Raw genomic sequence first — 21,715 nt, 5'->3', positions numbered from 1 at the left:
GGTGACATACCTATCAGCTGTTTTAATTTCTGTCCACACCAATACTTTGACACCAGAGTTTTAGGCATCTGTCTTTTAGGTCTAATCCAGAAAACAGCTGTTGTGTTTTATGTCTCAATTATGCCCCTTTTCACAAAATGTAATATAAATCTATGGTGTCCCCAGAATGTGTCTTTGAAATTTCGGCTCAAAATACCCCCCCAGATCATTTATTATACAGTACCTAGCTTGTCAAATTTGCCTCTTTTGGGTGTAAATGAAAACAAACCGTTTTTGTGTGTCCCTTTAAATGCAAATGAGCTGCTGCTCCCCTCCCTCGTTCAGAATAAGGCCGATCCTTTACGCAAGCTTCGGGAACTCTGGCAATAACAAAACACGCGAATCTCACTCATCCAAAATCTCAGAAATAACCAGTAGCCGAGTGCAGCCTTCCGGAGAGGCTCAGGAAGAGGTTGCATCTTTTAGACGCACCTGGACGTTTCTGAATGGTTAGTGGATGCATTTATGTAGTTGTTGTGGAGTTACACTGATTTATCTCATCGACTTGCATGTACCGTCATGTTTAACTTGACTGTTCCCTGATATCTTTATAAGACAGCTGTGACATTTTTTGGTCAAATAGTGTTCTGTGCTCGTCTGTGCATCCAACGACACAACAGTTTGCATTCTTTGCTCAAACTTTTGCCATTGCGTTAGAACTGGTTATACTGTTGTCTCCAAGTAGATATAACTGCAAGCGGAAATCTCCCAAATGGGGCGTGAACTTGAAAAGTGGGCAGAACCTCCAAAATGGGGCGGGGTCTTCACACGCAGAGACTTTAACCATTGGCTCTGGCTTTTGTCACAGAGCTCATGACCAGTGGCATTCGGACTGGAGTTCACTGGTTAAGGTTAGGGTCAGGTGTATGGTAGGTTTAGGTGTTAGAATTTGTTGTGGCATAGCATTGTGTAGGAAATCAGCACTGTAGAATCGGCTGTGGGGCGGAGTTTGCGCTGAACTGGATTGGTGGAAAAAATCGCGCATGTGTCATGTGCCTATCTGCCAATCTGCCAATGAGAGGAAGAAACACCCTGTCTTGGAGCTCCTACCCCCATTTGGAGATCTGAAGGCTGCAGTTATACCCTTCTCGTTGTCGCTTGCAAAAAACAAATGGCGGCGCCGTGGGTGGAAACGTGCAGATTAAGGGGCGGTAATATTATAATAAGATCCCCTTCCTACATCAGAAGGGGAGCGAAATCTGATCGGCCTATTTTTTGACATGCTTGCAGAGAAAGGCTTAACAAAACAAAGTTATTGGGTTGTCACTTTTCACGTTTTCTGGGATGGTAGATGCACCGGGGACCCGATTATAGCACTTAAAAGTCTGATTTTCATGATATGTCCCTTTTAAGACAACAACATTATAAAGACATTTATTTACTGGGAGCAAGAGCCCGTTGCTCTGCCAGACAAAGTTCCACAGTTTCACCCTCATAATGTAACATGCATGTTCAGTTTTAGTGTTGTTTTTTGTTTGCTCTGTTCCCATTTTCCTGTTCATATTAGTTGCCTCTTCTGCTCAAACAGCCCTTTAGAAACATTTTCTTAATGGCAATATCCAGTAGTGTAATGTTTTTTTTGTTTTTGTTTTTTTACAACATTTTACTTTCCAGCTGAAGTGGCACAGAAACCTTTTCCTTAGAAGAAACTCTGTCCAGTATCTGCAGGGATATTATTTTGGATCTGCGCAATGGCTTTGTTGTGCATCAGGACCTATTTGTCCTCTTCAGCTCTCTTCCTTCTTCTCCAGGCCGTGACCCTTGGCACCTGTTTAAGGGCTACATCAGCCACAGCAGATGGAGGAGGGAGCACAGCCAGCGATGCACAAGGAGGAACTGTAAGAGACAAAGTAAAAAAAAAAAAATATTTTAGACATTTGTTTAGAAATCTTACCTGACAGTTTCTGTCATCAATTACTCACCCTCATTCCAAACCCGCAAGAATTTCGTTCATCTTCTAAAAACAAATGAAGATCTTTTTGATGAAATCTGAGAGCTTTCTGTCCCTCCATTGACAGCTACGCAACTCCCACTTTGACGCTTTAAAAAGTTTGTGAAGAGATCGTAAAACTAATTCATATGAAGCAAGCGGTGTAGTAAAAAAAAATTTTGAAGACAAAAGATCGCTTTATATGATGAACAGATTGAATTTAGGCTTTTGTTCACATAAACATAAAAATGCATCAACTCACACATCAGTTGTGGTAAACGGAAGCTCAAGCATGTTCGCTTGATGTGTGAGAACCAATGAGATTCATTCTCATGTTACACAGGTTCGGTTGAGTTTCTGTTAATGTTCGATGATCCATGTTTAAATGTGAATAAAAGCCTAAATTCAATCTGTTCATCGTATAAATGTTTGTGTCTCTTTAGAAAATTTGGACTAAACCGCTCGATTTATATGGATTAGTTTTACGATCTATTTGTGAACTTTTTGAAGCGTAAAGTTGTTGCATATAGCTGTCAGTGGAGGGACAGAAAGCTCTCAGATTTCATCAAAAAGATCTTCATTTGTGTTCCGAAGATGAACGAAAATCTTATGGGTTGAGAAAGACATGAGTAAATGATGACAGAATTTTAAGTTTTAGGTGAACTATCCCTTTAAGCTTCGGAGGCCACTGCCGACCGGTGGATTGGAGGCCTTGCGGAGAACCATTTGAGCGGCGTAAACACAAATGAATCAAATTAAAAGAAATATCTGATCATCTTCCATAAAGTGGTTGCTATTTACATCTCATAACGTCTGTAAACTCTTGCGTTACCAAGGCAACGACTGAGGCATTTGTATTACATTTCGTAATAATGAAATGATTCCACATCGTAGAGCTCCTTTATTATCCCCACAGTGGAAAATGAAACCATCGAACGGTTAAACAAAGACAATGGTTTGGCCCGACGGTGGAAAAGTGGCGTTTCTCTCCAGGCTTTTCCGGAACCGTCTCCTCCTCTCACTTTCCTCCAAGGAAATCACTGTGGGCCAGTGCACAACACAATGCACAACAATGCTGCTCTCTGAATTATATAACAGGATGCTGAAATCAAACTGGTCAACATTTCAAACAGTGGGGCCACAACACAAGTCCATCCCCCAACAATTAGAAATGGCCAAATTGTCCCCCCAACATTTGATATTGATATTCTTGATACTGCTTCGCTGCACTCCTTTACGCATCACTCTGTTTGTTGTTAGGATGATAAAAAGTTTTTGAAACCTACATTTTCAGGCTGGTCGGCCTCAGCGGTCTAACAGCGCTCGTCAGGAGGGTCTTACTGTTCACAGAGGACCAGTGCAAATCCAACAAAACGATTTAGTTTTAACGGTGGAAGAGTGTGTGGTAAGATAAGTAGCTAAACGTTTTAATATTTGACATCTGTTTTACAATAGAACTGTTAAACGACTGACAGTTATATCCAGTAATGCAATGTTTTTATTTTTTGTTTTTATTTTATACAAATTTTGTTTTGAATTGAAAATATGGTATCTTTTACATGATTCATGTAATTAATAATAAAGTGACGAGACCAGAAACATTTTGTGTTTTTGACATTAGACATACAAATGTGAATGTATGCATGTCATAAAACATAAATATTATTTGCAAATATTTTAAATCATGAGCGTACGTGGGAAAGATGCTACTAGATAATTTTACAAATAATTTTCAACTCAAAAGTATATATGCATATAATGTATATTTTGAATGAATTTTGAATAGTTACCCCAATGTTCAAGACATGGTTACGGCCTTTCTGGTTCTTGGTTCATTCTTTTAAGATCTTAGAAGAATTGCGAATACTTGCAACATTTTCTTTGCTTGGAAGCAGACCATCTCTTCCTGTTACTTTGAACCCAAGTTGAAGGTGTGACATCAGCTGTGAGCCAGTGAGACGCTCTAACGCGAGACTGACAGGAGAAAGTCTCAGGCGGTGATATAGCTACTTCTAAAACATTGGTTGCATTCATTTTTCATATGATAATGTCAAGAATGTTTTATTAAGTCTTTCTGTGCTTTATATACATGGCATCTCATTCTCTTTCCTTCCCTGTTGTCTTTCTTATTGCCCTTTTTTGTCGAGGCTGAACAAATGATGTACAAAATGAAAGCACAAATGAAGTATTTGGTCCAAACACACCTCTGATTCTCCTGAATTTGCCACATATAACATACACATGAGATTGATGGATATTATTTTACTTTTTTAATAAAAGTATTAAAATAAGTAATAATTGTTCATAAATATTCGAATTGTCCAAACCGAAAAAAGTTGACAAAGCACTGGCAATTTTTTTTAATTTTATTTTTTAATGAAGTCTCAGAAATCTTTAACTGTATTGGTCCTTTTCACTCAATGAACAATTGCTGAAAATAGTCATGAATGTTTAAACTGACGTTTAGAGAAATACAATGATTGACAAATATGATATCCAGTCATATTTACATAGATTACTACTTCAGTTTAGTTTAGCGATACACAACAAGTTAGACGACCTTTCAGTCTCAACTCTAGCATAATTTTGTTTTGAACATCGACTTTTATGATGTTTCTTAACAGGTTGATCTGTCAGGTGATGCTCGACAGGAGAACGTTTTAGTCCTGAATGCAGCGAAAAGCGTTTGTCCTGAAATTCCTCTCAATTACGAAGCAAGAAATTAATTTATGTACAGACATTTATTTAGCAACACACCGTTAGTTACGTTTTGTTGGTGGTGAATGAAAATTGAAATACACTAGACAAGTGTATATAATTCTCGTTTCCGCTGTGTTTTCAGGTAACGTTACTAAAGAAAAACAAGCCAAGAAAAACGACGCACATTGGTCAACCAAGACAGCGAAAACAACACATATGCATGGTAAGTGAATTTCAATTACTTTATAAATTAGCGTTTAGTTTATATAAACATATTTAATAAATCCGTGTCGAAATCTGCTAGTTTGAGTAAAAGAGGACGAAGATTCAGAATGATCATTTACGATTATACTGTCAGATTAAGTTACGGTTGATTAAAATCGGCTGAGGAAACATTAGGATGGTAAATGCAATCATTACAAAGACTTATAAAAATGTTTAGCTTATAAACTAAATGTTTCTGTTCTGTTAAAGATGTAAATTCCAGTGAGACGCTCTAGCGCGTGACTGCAGTGCGATGCTGCGCTCTAGCGTGGAAGCTGCGTACTGCACGCTTAAACACTGTTACTTTCACTTGATACAGTGTAAACTATCAATAATTACAGTAATTTCATAATTAATAACTAATAATTAATAAAAATGAGGAACGCTTCACGAATTTGCGTGTCATCCTTGCGCTCTCTGCCCAGCAATCGTCTCTGGATGCCAGCCAATCAGCAGCTCGGAAAATCGAGCGTTTATCGAGCGTTTTCAGATTTGGGCCAATCAGCAGCTCGGAAAATCGAGCGTTTATCGAGCGTTTTCAGCTTTGGGCCAATCAGCAGCTCGGATTATCGAGCGTTTATCGAGCGTTTTGGGCCAATCAGCAGCTCGGATTATCGAGCGTTTGTCGAGCGTTTTCAGGTTTGGGCCAATCAGCAGCTCGGATAATCGAGCGTTTATCGAGCGTTTTCAGCTTTGGGCCAATCAGCAGCTCGGATAATCGAGCGTTTGTCGAGCGTTTGACTTAGCAACCATTAACAAACTGGATCTGACACCTATGCCTGACACACGTGTGTTTTTAATCCAAATGTCATGATTGAATGATCATGAATATTAATATGAAGCAATGGCTTTGTCCTGTTGATTTATTTTCTTGATCTATTATTACTGTGATAAAAACCATGGTTAATTTCCCGAAATTCTATGTGGTTTTGTAAGATTTTATGTGCCTGAAATTTATATTTTGAAAAAATGAAAGCATTATGCCATAAAGTTAAGCAATGGTTAGTTCGTGGTTACTGTACTGTTGTTGTACTGTGTTTTTTTAATACAGTTACTTTAGTAAAACTATGATTAATTTTGTAAGGCTGTGTGGTTGTCTATGTGCCTCTTATTATTTTGAAGTATTCAATTCGATTCACATTTATTTGTATAGCGCTTTTCACTACACATCGTTTCAAAGCAGCTTTACAGAAAATACAGGTTTCTAGATTACAAGATATTATATTGATTATACAAGATATTATCTGTTATCCGAGGTGACTGTCATAATAATGTCCATGTCAAAAATGTACAGTTCTAGGATAATACAAATCATGCAGTGAGCAAACATCATGTATTCATTTAGACAGAAGCAATGAGCTTTCTAAAGCAATTATTATAGGTTTTGATAATAATGATTACAATATAAAGAAAATTTGACAGTTTTGATTTGATTGTCATTTGTGTGTGTGTCTGTCTTGTAGAAAATGGATTTCAATTCTCAGTTTCAAAGAGGGCCCACTGGTGAGCTCACCCCGGCCCTCGCTGCTGTCTACAGGAGAAATCCCACTCCGGGACACTCATGGCCTGCTAGGAGGAGGCCATCGCTCGTGTGTCAGCGCAAGGAGGTGACACATCAAGTCACCAGCTCGTGCTGAGCGAGAGCGCCCTGCAGTTCGGCCAGTACCGGGGTAAAACCTTAAAATGGTTGCTATCCAATGATATTGTTAATGCATCCATGGTGCTGGCCGTCCATCAACGGGAGTGTGAGGGAGGAGACACCACCCAGTCTGCCATCATGGGGAACAAGGATGCCTTGCTCCGATATGCTGCTCTGTTCCCTGACATGATGGCTGCCATCAGCTAGCGCCGTGTTCAGGAGGGCACTGGCACACCAGCCCAGGAAGACCTGATGCGAGTAGGCTTCGGCAAACTTGACAGCATGTCCTTCAAGGACCTGTATGAGGCAGTGGATCGGGACAGAAAAGGGTATGGTTTACATGTCTAACAGAGGATGCAGGCAGTTAAGAATTTGTTGTGTTGGGGCTTGATTTAATTGTGTGTGTCCCTCCTTTTCAGCTTCACCAAGTGGGTTAGGAAGCAGTAATCCAGACCGGGTACCAAAATGGATGCTCTGCAGGTCTACATAAGGAGAAGAGATGCTGAAAGGATGGCATCAGCGCATCCAGGCATGAATCTCACTTATCTTCATTTGTTTGTTTTTAGATTTCGTCTTGTAATTCAGCTGACTTGAGCTTAATAAAGACACTAATGTCTTATTAGAGCTGCTTCAAAGTAGAATGTGAATGATCATATATGCATATGATGTATATTTTTAATGAATTTTGAATTGTTACGGTCTCCCCAATGTTCAAGACATGGTTACGGCCTTTCTTCTAAAACCTTGGTTCTTGGTTCATTCTTTTAAGATTTTAGAAGTATGATGTCAAGAATGTTTTATTAGTCTTTCAGTACTAAAGAATATTCAGAGATAATGCTTAAATAGGCTGCCTGAAGAAACATCGGGATGGTAAATGCGATCATTGCGAATACTTGCAACATTTTCTTTGCTTGGAAGCAGACCATCTCTTCCTGTTACTTCTTTGAACCCAAGTTGAAGGTGTGACATCAGCTGTGAGCCAGTGAGACGCTCTAACGCGAGACTGACAGGAGAAAGTCTCAGGCGGTGATATAGCTACTTCTAAAACATTGGTTGCATTCTTTTTTCATATGATAATGTCAAGAATGTTTTATTAAGTCTTTCTGTGCTTTATATACATGGCATCTCATTCTCTTTCCTTCCCTGTTGTCTTTCTTATTGCCCTTTTTTGTCGAGGCTGAACAAATGATGTACAAAATGAAAGTACACATGAAGTATTTGGTCCAAACACACCTCTGATTCTCCTGAATTTGCCACATATAACATACACATAAGATTGATGGTGATTATTTTACTTTTTTAAATAAAAGTATATATTCAAATAAGTAATAATTGTTCATAAATATTCTAATTGTTCAAACCGAAAAAAGTTGACAAAGCACTGGCAATTATTATTTATTTTTTTAATGAAGTCTCAGAAATCTTTAACTGTATTGGTCCTTTTCACTCAATGAACAATTGCTGAAAATAGTCATGAATGTTTAAACTGACGTTTAGAGAAATACAATGATTGACAAATATGATATCCAGTCATATTTACATAGATTACTACTTCAGTTTAGTTTAGCGATACACAACAACAAGTTAGACGACCTTTCAGTCTCAACTCTAGCATAATTTTGTATTGAACATCGACTTTTATGATGTTTCTTTACAGGTTGATCTGTCAGGTGATGCTCGACAGGAGAAAGTTGTAGTCCTGAATGCAGCGAAAAGCGTTTGTCCTGCAATTCCTCTCAATTACGAAGCAAGAAATTAATTTATGTACAGACATTTATTTAGCAACACACCGTTAGTTACGTTTTGTTTGTGGTGAATGAAAATTGAAATACACTAGACTAGTGTATATAATTCTCGTTTTCGCTGTGTTTTCAGGTACTAAAGAAAAACAATAAGCCAAGAAAAACGACGCACATTGGTCAACCAAGACAGCGAAAACAACACATATGCATGGTAAGTGAATTTCAATTACTTTATACATTAGCGTTTAGTTTATATAAACATATTTAATAAATCCGTGTCGAAATCTGCTAGTTTGAGTAAAAGAGGACGAAGATTCAGAATGATCATTAACGATTATACTGTCAGATTAAGATACGGTTGATTAAAATCGGCTGAGGAAACATTAGGATGGTATTTTGCTTATAAACTAAATGTTTCTGTTCTGGTAAAGATGTAAATTCAGTAAATTCCAGTGAGACGCTCTAGCGCGTGACTGCAGTGCGATGCTGCGCTCTAGCGTCAAGGCTGCGTACTGCACGCTTAAACACTGTTACTTTCACTTGATACAGTGTAAACTATCAATAATTACAGTAATTTCATAATTAATAACTAATAATTAATAAAAATGAGGAACGCTTCACGAATTTGCGTGTCATCCTTGCGCTAAGGCGAAACGGATCTTCGGGTGAATTGTTGCAATTTGTTTCACCCGCCTCCGCTCACGGATTGGCCGAGGGACGAATTGTTTCACCGCGCCCCGCCCCTGCTCCCCTCGCCTCATTGGCCGGCCGACGAATTGTTTCAGAGGCGCTCGTTGCTCCCATTGGCCGAGAGCCCGCCTCGGCTCCCATTGGCCGAGGCCCGGGCGCCCGCGCAGCCGTCGCCTCGGACGTCATTCAGTCTTGTCAGAATCACGAATTACTCCGAAATAACGCTCCCTTGCTCTCGATTTAGCACAACTTTAAACACAAACGTTTTTTTAAAAACGCCACAATTTGTCTCTACACTGATTGTTTTTTTTTTTGCCTTTTTGCTGTCTTTTTTGTTGCCTTTTTGCTTTTTTTCGCCTTTTTGCTAACCTGCATTTTTTCGTTGAGCACGTAAGTTAGTATATTTTCCCTATCTCTCATGTTTTGTCTGTATTGTCTGTATTTAAAATAAGCATGTAATACGCATTTTATCAATGTGTAGCAGCCACTGCATGCAGAAAAGGCGGGAGGGAAAAAAAATGCAGTTCATAAACTTGCGATGGCCGCCTAAAACTTATAATTCGGTATAAAATGTACAGTTTCATTCATGATTTTTATCGACACCCAGTAAATCCACTTCTTTTTAAACAAATATAATGCATGCAGAAGAGGCGGGAGGGGGGAAAAATGGGCTAACAGTTAATGCAATGACGTTTGGCCGCCTAAAACTTATAATTCGGTATAAAATGTACAGTTTCATTCATGATTTTTATCGACACCCAGTAAATCCACTTCTTTTAAAACAAATATAATGCATGCACAAGAGGCGGGAGGGGGGAAAAATGGGCTAACAGTTAATGCAATGACGTTTGGCCGCCTAAAACTTATAATTCGGTATAAAATGTACAGTTTCATTCATGATTTTTATCGACACCCAGTAAATCCACTTCTTTTAAAACAAATATAATGCATGCACAAGAGGCGGGAGGGGGGAAAAATGGGCTAACAGTTAATGCAATGACGTTTGGCCGCCTAAAACTTATAATTCGGTATAAAATGTACAGTTTCATTCATGATTTTTATCGACACCCAGTAAATCCACTTCTTTTAAAACAAATATAATGCATGCACAAGAGGCGGGAGGGGGGAAAAATGGGCTAACAGTTAATGCAATGACGTTTGGCCGCCTAAAACTTATAATTCGGTATAAAATGTACAGTTTCATTCATGATTTTTATCGACACCCAGTAAATCCACTTCTTTAAAAAATATATATATAATGCATGCAGAATTCTTCTGATGAGCGTTCGTTTGACCCTTTACTCACTGTATGTCAGTTTTATGATCCGAATAATTAACAACTATGAAAAAAGAAAACGAAATTCGTTTAAAATAATACAAATATATAACTAAAAAGAAAAAAATGTGCACTAATGCCACCGACTGATATAGATATTGTACATTTTTCCATGAATATTTATTTTGTGCATGCATGGAGTTTTCAGTGAATTGTTTGTCATAAGATCATTGCTTTACTGTTGCAGAATGGAAAGCACACCCAACCTGCGTGTGGAGGCTGGAGAGCTGGTGCTTAGGCCTTCTAAGCAGGCAGCCACTTTGGAGAAAGTTCACCTTTCTCAAGTGGCTAAAGGGGTTCCCTTTGTCCCAAAGTACCCTGAGGCTGTGCTGGGGGAGGCCAAGGTCAGGGTCATCCAAGGTGGAGGGAATCCCTTTGATGACCTGCTGGTGGCAAGTCAAAGTGCCATCCAGTTTGGTCAATACAGAGGGAAACCCTTCAAATGGATGCTAGAGAATGACCTTGGCTACTCCCTCATGGTCCTGTCTGGGCATCAGCGGGAGCGTGAGGCTGGCAGATTGGACAGAAGTGCCCTCATGGCTAACAAGGATGCCTTTCTCCAATATGCCTGCACATTTGAGATGGTTGCAGAAGCCATCAAAGTGCGTAGGCAGAGAGAGGGCACGTTACCTGGCTGTGAGGGTGACTGTCTGGTGGGCTTTGGGGTCCACAGGAAGAGCACCTACAAGGAGCTCTATGAGGCTAAGGACAGGGAGAAGAAAAGGTAATATGTGCTTCTGCTTGCTTGTTAATTGTATTGCTGTTTTGTATTTATTTTACTCTTATCATGTAAACTATTGTGTTTCTTATGTAGCTATGTGGAGTTCATCCGGCACAAGGGCACCAGTAGAGGCAGCAAGATGGATGCCTTGAAAAAATACATCTTGCTGAGGGACCAGCAGAGGAAAAAAAAGTCATCTTCTGCATCCCAGCCTGCTGTCCCGCATCCTTCGCGTTCGGCTTCTCCTCCTCCCACCCAAAGCTCCCATTCCCAGCCAGCCACAGCACACGGTGAGTTTTTAGATCTATTAAGTGGTGTAATTCTATGCACGTTCTAATGGAATTATGAATAACATTGCAATTTTTCTGCCCTCAGAGCCAACGGATGAAGATCTGCTGGCTTCAGCCATGGAGGTGGAGCCACAGGGTGAGTGTTTTGTTTTCTTTTGTGTGTAAAAAAAATAAAATCATACTCACCTGATCATATGTGATCACTAATACATTTACTAACATCATATAGCATTGTTATGTAACCACAAATGTCTTCAAATGATTAAATCATTAGTACTAATTACAAAATTAAGATGATGTGTTCTTCACAGTACTTCGACCACCCCCTTCAACGCCGATCCGCTCACCTCGCTTGGAGCAAAGAGCCGCTCAAAGGCTGGTGTCAGCGGCTTCTGAGGTACAGTTTTCACACAAAAAGTTTACATATATATAATATACATTATATTATATATATATTAATAATAATAATACATATATATACAGTATGTATTATACTCATTTTGTTTTTATTCATATATAACATATTTTTGTGTGTGTATAGGTTGTTCTCCCTGAGGCATGGAAGCACTCCCTTCCAAAAGAACAACACGAGTGGATCGGCCGCTCCCTCTTCCGACGCCAGGGTGGAAGGGCAACGCTGACAGAGAACCTGCAGATGTGGTGGTACCCTCCCCAGCCACGTCTGCAGTATCATCAGCCTCCAGCGTCGCCGGACGTGTTCTTCACCTGGCCGCTGTGTTTGTGGATGCCTTACAGGATGTGGTCCTACAAGCTGACTTGCAGCTCGCCAGACTGCAGACGGTCTGGTCAGCGACTGACATCATGTGGGCTCTACAAGACAGTGAGGCGGGTGCTGAATTTACACGGCTGGTATTTTCTGGCAACAGAATACTTGGAGTGTCAGCGCTGCCACAAGAAGCTGGCCGCGTGGTCCTATGACATCCTGGACCAGCTGGATCCGGCTCACCGCAGGATGTTCCCAGCCATCCTCACTTACCGGTGAGTCATGAAAAAACTATTCTTATTGCAGGTGCAATTAACTACTAAAATGTTACACCGTTAACTAGGCTGTCATGGCAATAATGTAACTTAAGTGACTTAAAAATAACATGTATGTTAGTACTTAAAATAAATTAATAAATTAATTACACGTAAGTTGTACACAAAACAAGCATTATCTTGCTTTTGTAGTTTTTACATAAGACACTGTGTCTGCCAGTTGAGGTTCTATACAGAATGTGTGAACGACTTACCACCTTTGTTCTTTGCGTGACCTTTCAAAGGTGTCAAACTCAGAACATTAACATTCCAACACCTTGAGACACCTGGCCTGACAGCTGAGGTTCTATTCAAGATGTGTTAACGACCCCCCATTGAGCCTTGCTTGACCTTTGATAGATGTCAGACTTAAAACAATATCAAACTCTGTACTGTTTTTTTTATCTTTTTCTATGGGAAACAACGCCCCTTTCCTCTGCTCTGGAAAAAATAACACTTTAAAGAAACTTTAATAAACTTTGCCTTTGTGTGTTTTAACAGGTTCTCTTGTGATATGCATGTGGCAAAGTTGATGAGGGAGCGCTCTCTCGGCAACAGCGTCTCTATGTTATATCACAAGCTATGTGAACAGCATAGTGAGGAATGGATGGAGAGGTCCCTGCAATACCTCTCGGTGTGTGACCGGTTCCAGGGCACCACCACACAGCCCATCTCACCTCCACCACCCAAGCCGCCTGTACCAACTGCCAAGTGGCTCCTCTCTGTCCACGCAGAGGATATCCGGTCCCGGTATGGTGAGCTCAAAGCCAGGGTCACCTCTGTCTTTGGGTCCATCCTAAAGATGGACTCAACAAAAAAGGTAACATATTAATCAAATATTAGATATACCCAAATGTGTATGTACAGGTGTGTATAAATATTTTTTAGGTTATGTACTGAATTTTCTGTTTTTCAACAATAGGTGGCCAAAAAACTGGCGGGAGCTGCAGCTGGGACCGCAGCCTGGGTCACCAATGTGGGCAATGAGCACGGACAGGTCCTCATGTCTGTGCTCACCTCACATGAGGGTCAGGGACTGCTGCCCATGACGACAGGCCTGGTGCAGAGGTACGAGGCTGCTGGAGTCGCTCCCCCCATACTCCTTTATGTGGACAGAGACTGCTGCTCTTCTGTGGGCACCTCCAGGGCAGGTGCCATGTTCAGCGGCTGGAGCGATGTGGTGGTACGTCTTGATGCGTGGCACTTCATGCGGCGCTTCGCCGCAGGTCTGCACACTGACAGCCACCCGCTCTACGGTCTGTTCATGGCGAAGCTCTCTGCCTGCATTTTCGTCTGGGATGAGGGAGATGTGGCTCTGCTGAGGGAGGCGAAAATGAGGGAGCTGGAGCAACAGCAGGGCATCAGAGGCCTCACTGAGGACCAGCTAACCAGCAGGCTCACCTCCAGACAGTTGGCGCTGCACTGTCGACGCTGCACACGTGGCGTGGAGGAGACAGAGCAGCTGATTGGTGAGTTGCTGGAGGCCTTCAAGGACGCCAGGGAAACCATGGGCATCCCCTTGGTGGACCAGGAGAGGATGGACGTCATCTGGGACACGCAAAGACGCCATCTTCCCTGCATCCAGGACCCCCCTGGTGTGCAGCTGTACACCCAGACAGGGAGTATGACAAAGGGAGGGGTCACTCTTCCTGTCTACCGCTGCGCTCGGGGGTCCACTTCCCTGGAGTCCTTCCACAACCACCTCAACCGCTTCATACCCGGTACGAATAAACATCCACTTCAATGTGTGTGTTTTTTTTTGTGTGTGTCTCAATGTGTCTCGTTCATGTCTTTTGTAATTATAAATTAGTGTTAATGTTTCCTCTTTTTTTTTATCAGGAACGAGCGCTAACCTGGAAAATTTCCAGGCTTATCTGCTTGAGGGTTTGGAGCGGTGGAACGAGGACCGTGCTGCTGCTGCTGCTGCTGCTGAGGTGGTCACTCACGAGGCCCCATCGTCGCTGCGCTGCTACAGTGGCTCGCTCCAGCACAGCCTCAATGAGCTCAGTCAGCGTCTTCTTGGCTGTAGTCTTGTAAAAGACTATTCAAAGCCAGGACAGTACACGGGTATGTGTCTATAATGCCATGCTTTGTTGTTTTCTTTGTAATGCACAGGCGTCTGTTTTAAAACCTTGTTTTCTACTTAATTTTGTTTTATCAGGCGAGCTCATCGGGGTGGAGTACCTGTGTTCTCAGCAGTCCTGGGAGTTCAGGGAGGACTTTGGGCGGGACCCAGATGCCCCAGACAGAATCCCAGACGACTTGGTGGATGTAGAAGATGAGGGATTTGGCGATGAAGCAGAGGAGCAGGACCACACCATCTCCACTCTGTCTTTATTATCCACCAAGGAAGCTGTACGCTTGTCTCGGGATTCAGCGTCACCCTCTCAGTCCTCCCAGGACCTGCCACCTGAGCCCCAAGACGACGTATGTATGCATGCAGGCATCCCTTTCCATGCCATCATATGGAGGATTTTTTTGCATCCATACTAACTTCTTCTTTCTTCTTGTTAGGTGTGCAGAGGACCAGACGGGACACCGGGTTTCGATAGAGTGGTGGACCTGGCCAGGTACCTTGTTGAGCTCAGAGAAAAGCCTTGTGTCTCAGATAGGGAAGCCACTGACATTGTTCGGCTGTGGGACAGACTGCCGGACAGTGACAAAAAGGGGGTTTCCTATCCGCCGAGACACAAGGAGAGACTCGTGCAAGGCAGGTTCAAGGCCACCCACTCCAAAACCTCCACCTGCCATGGAAAGGAGAGCCTGAAGCGGTAAGTTAAATATTTGCACACAGAGCTTTAATAAAACAGATGACTATTTGTTTTTTATGCTTCAAAATTGCCTATTTTATTTTACAGGTGTGTGCTGGGGCAGGGGTCGGGTCCTGCGCAATGGCCTAATATTAGTCGATTTGTGGAGGCAGTATGTCTGGAGCTTTGCTCCATTCATCCGGCGGGGAAGGTGAAGTGGGGCGTTTCACTGAACCGCTGGGCTGCCATCCTACACGACTACCAGGCCATACGGAGGCTGGTGGGGAACTGCCCAGCACTGAGGGGAAGGACAAGGATTCAGCTGTTTGAGGTCAATCAGCGGACTCTTTCTGTCTGGTAAGTAGTTTTTTTTTTAAGCCAGCTATAAAATTAATTGGACTATTCTCATATTCTATGCATTCTATTAATTGTGCCATTTTACACAGGTACAACAACTACAGGAAGAAGATGGAAGCAGACGTGCTGGCTCTGAGTGTGCCCTTACCTCAGATCAGCATGGTATCTGACACCCTGCTTCCTGTAGCCAAACAGAAGACGTCAGTGGCCTCTGCACCTGGATCCCCTTTCCCGTTTGTCTCAAACCCTGACCTTTCAGGTCAGGCCATACTACGTGGGCAGCGACGTCCTCCCACCGCGTCTGTACCCGCCTTCTCTGCCTCACCATCAGCATCCCTCTCTGCAGCATCCCTCTCTGCCCCACCATCAGCATCCCTCTCTGCCCCACCATCAGCATCCCTCTCTGCCCCACCATCAGCATCCCTCTCTGCCCCACCATCAGCATCCCTCTCTGCCCCACCATCAGCATCCCTCTCTGCCTTGAGCAGAACAACTTTGTGGAGAAAGAGGAAGGCAGAGGAGTTTGCAGCTCAAAAACAAGGGCTGCCCCCTCCACAGAAACATGAACGCAAAAAGTACACATGTAGTCGATGTGGGCAGCCCAGAATAAAAGAGTTTGGGCACACCAGGGTGGGCAATTTCTTCTTCTGTGCCACAGCAGAGGGAAAGACTGTGGAAGAGTGGCTGCAGGAGAGGAGAAATCCTTTGGTGTAAATAATTTATTTATAAATATTGTTTCTTCTTCCAAGTATTTGAAAATGTTCTATTTATTTGCATTTAATAAAGATCATTTAATTATTTCAAAAGGATTGTTCTTTATTTCAAAAGGTTTATCTGCCTACATAACGGTCATATAAATTATCCTTAAGATTTATTTTAGAACATTTAAAGACTGTTCTTTTATTTGAGAACACTTTTTTGCCCTCATAAAAACCATTAAACAGTCCTTTATTTTTAGAATGCTTATCTGCCTTCACGAAGGCCATGTTAATAAAAAATTACACAACACTTTTATTAAAATAATTAAAATGACACTTATTTGCTCTCATAGCGGTCATTAAAAGACTGTTGTTTATTTTACATTGTGTAAATAGTCCTAAATAAATGACGGTTCTTTATTTGAGAACATTAATTTGCCCTCATAAATGCCATGTTAATATATAAAAACCTTATTTAAGGTTTATCTGCCTTCATGAAAGCCTAAATTGTTTTTTTTATCTATTTTTTAAAATAGATTATTATATCTATTTTATAATAGTAATCTATTTATATGTAATGGAGTTACATCTCAGAGTCAATCAGTCTGTTTTTTGGTGTGTGTGTGTGTGTGTTTATTTATTAAATAGACTAATCACACTAGAACTATGAAAAAATATAAAATGTAAACAAAATACTGAATGCAAATATTAAAACAAATTAACAGCAGAAACAATAGAAAGGCAATAAATAGACAATAAAATGTTTATTTGTTTCATTAAATAGTTCACAATAGAATTTTAAAAATATAACCAAATTTTACAAACAATTATTTTCAAGCAAACCAAATTAAAGATAAAACCTTAAAGGCCTTCATTTATGAGCAAGAGCCCGTTGCTCTGCCAACCACAGTTCCACACTTTTGCCTTCGTGCGTACTGCAAAAGGCTTTTCCAGAATACCGTGAATGTCCATAGTCCTTCGTTTTGGGTTGCCGGCACAGGCTACAAGTTATTGGCGTGCACTTTTTCTGTCTTTTCTGCGGCAGGCCTAGGGAAATCGCCTCTTCCTTTTTCTTTCTCCTCCAGGCCGTTGTCCTGGGCACATCAGCCACATTGTCTGCAGCTGCAATTCTTCTCTTCTCAGACAGCCATTGCGATACTGTCTTGCCAGAAGAAGTGGCACAGAAGCTTTGCCCACGGAAGGAGCTGTGCCCAAACTCCAATCGCTTAGGCTTCCCACACAGACTGCAAGGAAACCCTGTTGGATCCTTTCTCCGGGCGGTGGCTCTGCCCTGCTTTAAGGCCTTGAGGTCTTCTTCAGCCCTCTTCTTCCTCCTCCAGGCTGTGGCCCTAGGCACCCGTTTAAGGGCCACCTCAGCCACAGCTGATGGAGGAGGGAGCGCAGCCAGCGACGCGCATGAAGGAACTGTAAAAGACAAATAAAAAAAAAGTTATTTTAGACAATGGCTGTATTTGATATGAATTCATTGTTTTACATTTATAGCTTAAAGATCTTACCTGACACTTTCACAGTTTTCATTTGTGGAGGCCACTGCTGGCTCGTGGATGGGGAGGCTGGAGGAGATGACGGTTTCTCCAGGCTTTTTCGGAACAGCCTCCTCCTCTCTTTTTCCTCTGAAGATATTACAGGAGGCCAGTGAGGTTTGGAAAACTTTTCACTCTTTTTTAAGGCTTCTGCCTTGCTGACACGCTGTACAGTGTTAGCCAAGTCTGACTCCAACCTCCGTCGAAGTTTCTCCCTCCGTTCCCTCTCTTGTCTGGGGAGGACTGGAGGCCATCCTTGTTTCCTAGGCATTTTTTTTCAATTATAATGATGCTCTCTCAAGACACTGAATCAAACTGATGACCATATCACACAGTGGGGCCACAACATTTATACTCAGGTGAATGGGTGGGGCCCAGGTGCGCAGGGGGCCGCAAGGGGGCCTACAGAGAAGATTGGCATGGATCTTTTGCGCAGGGGCCATGCTAATCTTCTCTGTATCGTTCCAATTTTAGTATATGTGCTGCCGAAGCAAGCACGAACTGAGAGAATCGAGGACAGCTATTTATAGCCAGGACTCCCAGGTATGTGTTTCAGTGGTGGCAAGTGGATAAACCACTTATTCTACTCACTTATGTCTAATGTGACTGTAAATCATGGTGATATGAGCCTGTAAACCTATAAAAACCATGATATTTTCAAATCAGCAGTTTTGTTTAGGTTTACCGTAGTATAATCTGAGCTCTCTAGACCATATGCAAAGGAAGACTGTCTCTACTAGCTGTGATAGGACATCTCGGTGTGACGCAGAGACGCTCTTTGTCTCGTGTTACACGCCCTCCCCCGCAGAATACACAGAACTTCGCCCGTCTGCGGGGGAGGGCGTTTAACACGAGACAAAGAGCTCCTCTCTGTGTCCCACCGGGACGTCCTATCCTATCACAGCTAGTAGAGACAGGCTTCTTTTGCATAGAGTCTACAGCTCAGATTATACTATCACATTTACAGTCACATTTGTTATAAATGAGTAGAATAAGGGGTTTATCAACTTGCAACCACTAAACCACATCGCTTGGGGTCCTGACAGGCTTCTTTTGCACATGGTCTATTGCTCAGATCACATTTGATATCCGCGTTTCTCACACAATAGGCTCAGAGACCAGGAAACAACTGTAGCAGTGAAAACACTGTGAAACGTCTAAGAATCACAAAACTCAGAACAGCCACTTGAAAGATTTGATCTGACGCCAGGATCAACGGGGGTTATGTGCAACATACTTCCGTATTCAGGTCAAACAGGTTGCACCGCTTCCGGTTCAGGTCTTTTGTATGTTTTTCTATTACTTTGAAGAGCATAACCGATGTCCGTCGCATTTGCAGATTACATTCATATATTAAAATTGAATAAAACGCCAACACTAAAAATAACTAGCTAGGTTAGCTTAACTTAAAAGTCCACAGATAGTTGTTAACACTTTCTCCGACAAGCGGATTTTTATCTGCGAAGCTTAATGTGGCCATGGGTTTTGTTAATAAATCCATCAGAGTGATGCCAATGATGATAGTTAAATCAAAGGGGAGAAAGTACATGTTATGTAGAATATGACTAAAAATTTGCAATAGGGCCCACCAATCCCTGTCTAAACTAATTTGAAAAAGTAATGGGACCGGAGCAATATATAGTCAGGGTAACCTGAGAGATGCAATACAAATTGTTTCAAATCTTTTCAAATTTGTTTCAAATTGTTTCAAGTTTCAAATTCTGCTGTAAAGCAGCTCTAACAAGCCAATAGTGTCATTATACAGCTCAAGTGTGTTCTGTGTTGATTCGTTTTTGTATAATAACGATAAAGATAATCAACTGTGCATACATACTGTATATACAATGTATTTGTGCACACACATGTACGTGTGAGTGCCCTGACAAACTCCTGTGTGCTCCACTGCACACTGAACAAGCAAAAGACACAAGATAGTAGTGTTTTACATTTGATTTGTCATATCCATGTGTAGTTTGGTGTGTATAACGGTTTGTGTGTAGTTACTATGCAAAAACACCTTTTTTAGAAGAGTTAAAATAGTTTTGAATAAAGTGTTTTCTTTTGCATTAGTGTGTGATGTTTTGTGTGTAGAGTTTTGAGAAAAGGAGCCATAGTTTCAGAAATTGTATATAAGCATTTTAAAAAAATGAAATATTAAAAAACTGTAAATAACACTCAAAAGACACTCACTTGTCGCCATCTAGTGGTGTAATTGTTTTCCAAGTTTTGCCACCACAGAAATAAATGACGTTTTAAAGTATTTTAAAACAGGAGAAAATAAGTTATTTTAAGTTGTAACAACATTATACAATATTACTGTTTCACAGTATTTCTGATCAAATAAATGCATCCTTGGTATTAAATGTCAAAAAGGCACAAAAAAAAGTCACTCACTTGCACTGGTCAAAAAGACACTCACTTGTCACCATCTAGTGGCATAATTAAGTTTTCCCACTGTCTTAAAAATAACTCACCCTGAGAAATACCAAAAAATTGAGATGGGTATAAAATGGGTGGGTTAGCAGCAAGTGGGTGGAGCTTTAGCCGCAAGTGGGCTGTACAAACTTCCAGAGGATTTTGATTGGTTTATTTAGTATCACCTGTGTTGTAGTAGCTAATGGTTTATGCTCCACAATTGGTGGCGGTAATGTGTACGTTTTGTTGCGATCCATCAGAAAACAAAGAAGAAAACCGCTTTCACATGTCAGCGTGCAGAGAAAACGAGCTGTTGTAGCTGGTATTGTCAGCTTTTTATATTTTGCTGATATTTTTTTGTCAAATAAAGAATTAATGGATAATTTTATCACTTTTTTTTATTATTTTTTTTTATCCTCTTTCAGAAGAAGAAGAATGCTCTGCACTCCCTGAAACCTATGGGAAGAAAAAAACTGAACTTGCATATGAAAGTAAGAACTTTGATATGAAACAAAATACATATACTATGCTGGGTTTCAAATTATGTAACTATAATATTGGTCAGCTAATTTTAAATTACTTCATTTTAGCAGACCAAACCCCAGTTGTGCCCTCTGTTTTTAGCAAGGTATGCATAATCAATTTTAATGATGATTTAAAATGTGTATCATAGAACAATTTTAATCCACTTATATTTTTCTTTAAGGATGAGCTGTTAAAAGACGATGACCCTCCATCATGCTTCATCTTCAAGGTAGTTGAATAATGTTATATAATGTGCTTTTTAACATTTTTTAACGGCCTGTGCTAACTGTTGCTATCTTTTCAGTTATCAGGAGCGTTGCTGAAGAACATACTTCTTGAAGTTGTTCTTCAAGAAGGAGATGCTGCCTACATGCCCCTGTCATTGGCTTGCTCAAGGTTCAGGGACATAGTTGGGGATGACAATTTCAAGAGTCAGGCACACTTCTTATGGCTAGAAAGTAAATATTGACATTAAAAAATAAAACGCATAACAAGAACATCATTGATAATGTTAAATGTTATGTTCTTCTTTATTTTTCACCTCAGGTGTTGCATGCTGGAAAAATAAGTCGTCTCACTACAAACAGCTCTTCTGGAGGATGTACTCAATCTCCACTTGTTTGGAGTGTGGGTTTGAGTACAAATGCTGCACACCTGGTACGTTTTGTGTAAATTGGTGATGGATAAACTAGTTGTTAGTCTAAAGGAAAACTAAAAATCTAATTTACTTATGTCATCCCTTGGAGTTTAAAAGTTCTGGACACCATTCACTTGCATGGCATGGACCTACAGAGCTGAGAAAATGTATAATATAAACCCTAGTTCTTATTGTGCTTCTTGTGTATCCACCAGGTTATGTTGGGAAGGGAAAGCGAGGCGAGCTCCAGGGCATTTATTCAGAAACCTTCCACCCTGGATTTTGCAGTTTTCAATGCATGCAGATCAGTTCTAATGAGCTGATATAGTGTCCTTACAAATAACAAAAAAAAAAAAAAAGACAAAAAATAATAAAAGAAAAGAAACACTTTTGCAATCAA

The 21,715-nt window shown here is 41.0% G+C and overlaps 3 protein-coding genes and 1 long non-coding RNA gene across 19 annotated transcripts; 3 read left to right on the top strand and 1 right to left on the bottom strand.

Annotated features, from left to right (window-relative positions):
• The first annotated feature begins 4,870 nt into the window (after positions 1-4,870).
• On the top strand, positions 4,871-21,715 carry LOC309498258 (uncharacterized protein). 15 transcript variants are annotated; one of them, XM_082168831.1, is made up of 8 exons: positions 18,795-19,024; positions 20,414-20,475; positions 20,582-20,644; positions 20,744-20,781; positions 20,860-20,907; positions 20,983-21,136; positions 21,225-21,335; positions 21,531-21,715. In XM_082168831.1, exons 1-8 carry the CDS (start codon positions 18,963-18,965, stop codon positions 21,641-21,643), a joined length of 651 nt encoding a protein of 216 aa, XP_082024957.1. In that variant the 5' UTR covers positions 18,795-18,962; the 3' UTR covers positions 21,644-21,715. The 15 variants fall into 15 exon arrangements, with proteins under 15 accessions (XP_082024964.1, XP_082024951.1, XP_082024963.1 ...); XM_082168832.1 differs by having other exon boundaries at positions 20,579-20,644; positions 20,747-20,781; XM_082168833.1 differs by having other exon boundaries at positions 20,579-20,644; positions 20,983-21,088.
• On the top strand, positions 11,177-13,448 carry LOC309500179 (uncharacterized protein). 2 transcript variants are annotated; one of them, XM_082171746.1, is made up of 7 exons: positions 11,177-11,211; positions 11,268-11,351; positions 11,437-11,487; positions 11,663-11,748; positions 11,893-12,350; positions 12,891-13,209; positions 13,352-13,448. In XM_082171746.1, the coding sequence occupies exons 1-7, from the start codon at positions 11,205-11,207 to the stop codon at positions 13,436-13,438; spliced, it is 1,092 nt and encodes a 363-aa protein (XP_082027872.1). In that variant the 5' UTR covers positions 11,177-11,204; the 3' UTR covers positions 13,439-13,448. The 2 variants fall into 2 exon arrangements, with proteins under 2 accessions (XP_082027872.1, XP_082027871.1); XM_082171745.1 differs by having other exon boundaries at positions 11,437-11,493.
• Positions 14,705-15,379, top strand: LOC309498749. The gene is made up of 3 exons (XR_014206025.1): positions 14,705-14,816; positions 14,904-15,160; positions 15,248-15,379. It is a non-coding gene; the product is annotated as an uncharacterized lncRNA (long non-coding RNA).
• Positions 16,999-18,470, bottom strand: LOC309498257 (uncharacterized protein). The gene is made up of 2 exons (XM_082168823.1): positions 17,712-18,470; positions 16,999-17,619 (listed from the first exon to the last, which is right to left on the bottom strand). The coding sequence occupies exons 1-2, from the start codon at positions 18,007-18,009 to the stop codon at positions 17,066-17,068; spliced, it is 852 nt and encodes a 283-aa protein (XP_082024949.1). The 5' UTR covers positions 18,010-18,470; the 3' UTR covers positions 16,999-17,065.

This window comes from Leuciscus leuciscus (assembly GCF_965113295.1).
Source record: "Leuciscus leuciscus genome assembly, chromosome: 5".
Lineage (NCBI taxonomy): Eukaryota > Metazoa > Chordata > Actinopteri > Cypriniformes > Leuciscidae > Leuciscus > Leuciscus leuciscus.
The sequence above is the reverse complement of the archived record's forward strand: the minus strand, read 5'-3'. Positions and strand labels throughout refer to the sequence as shown.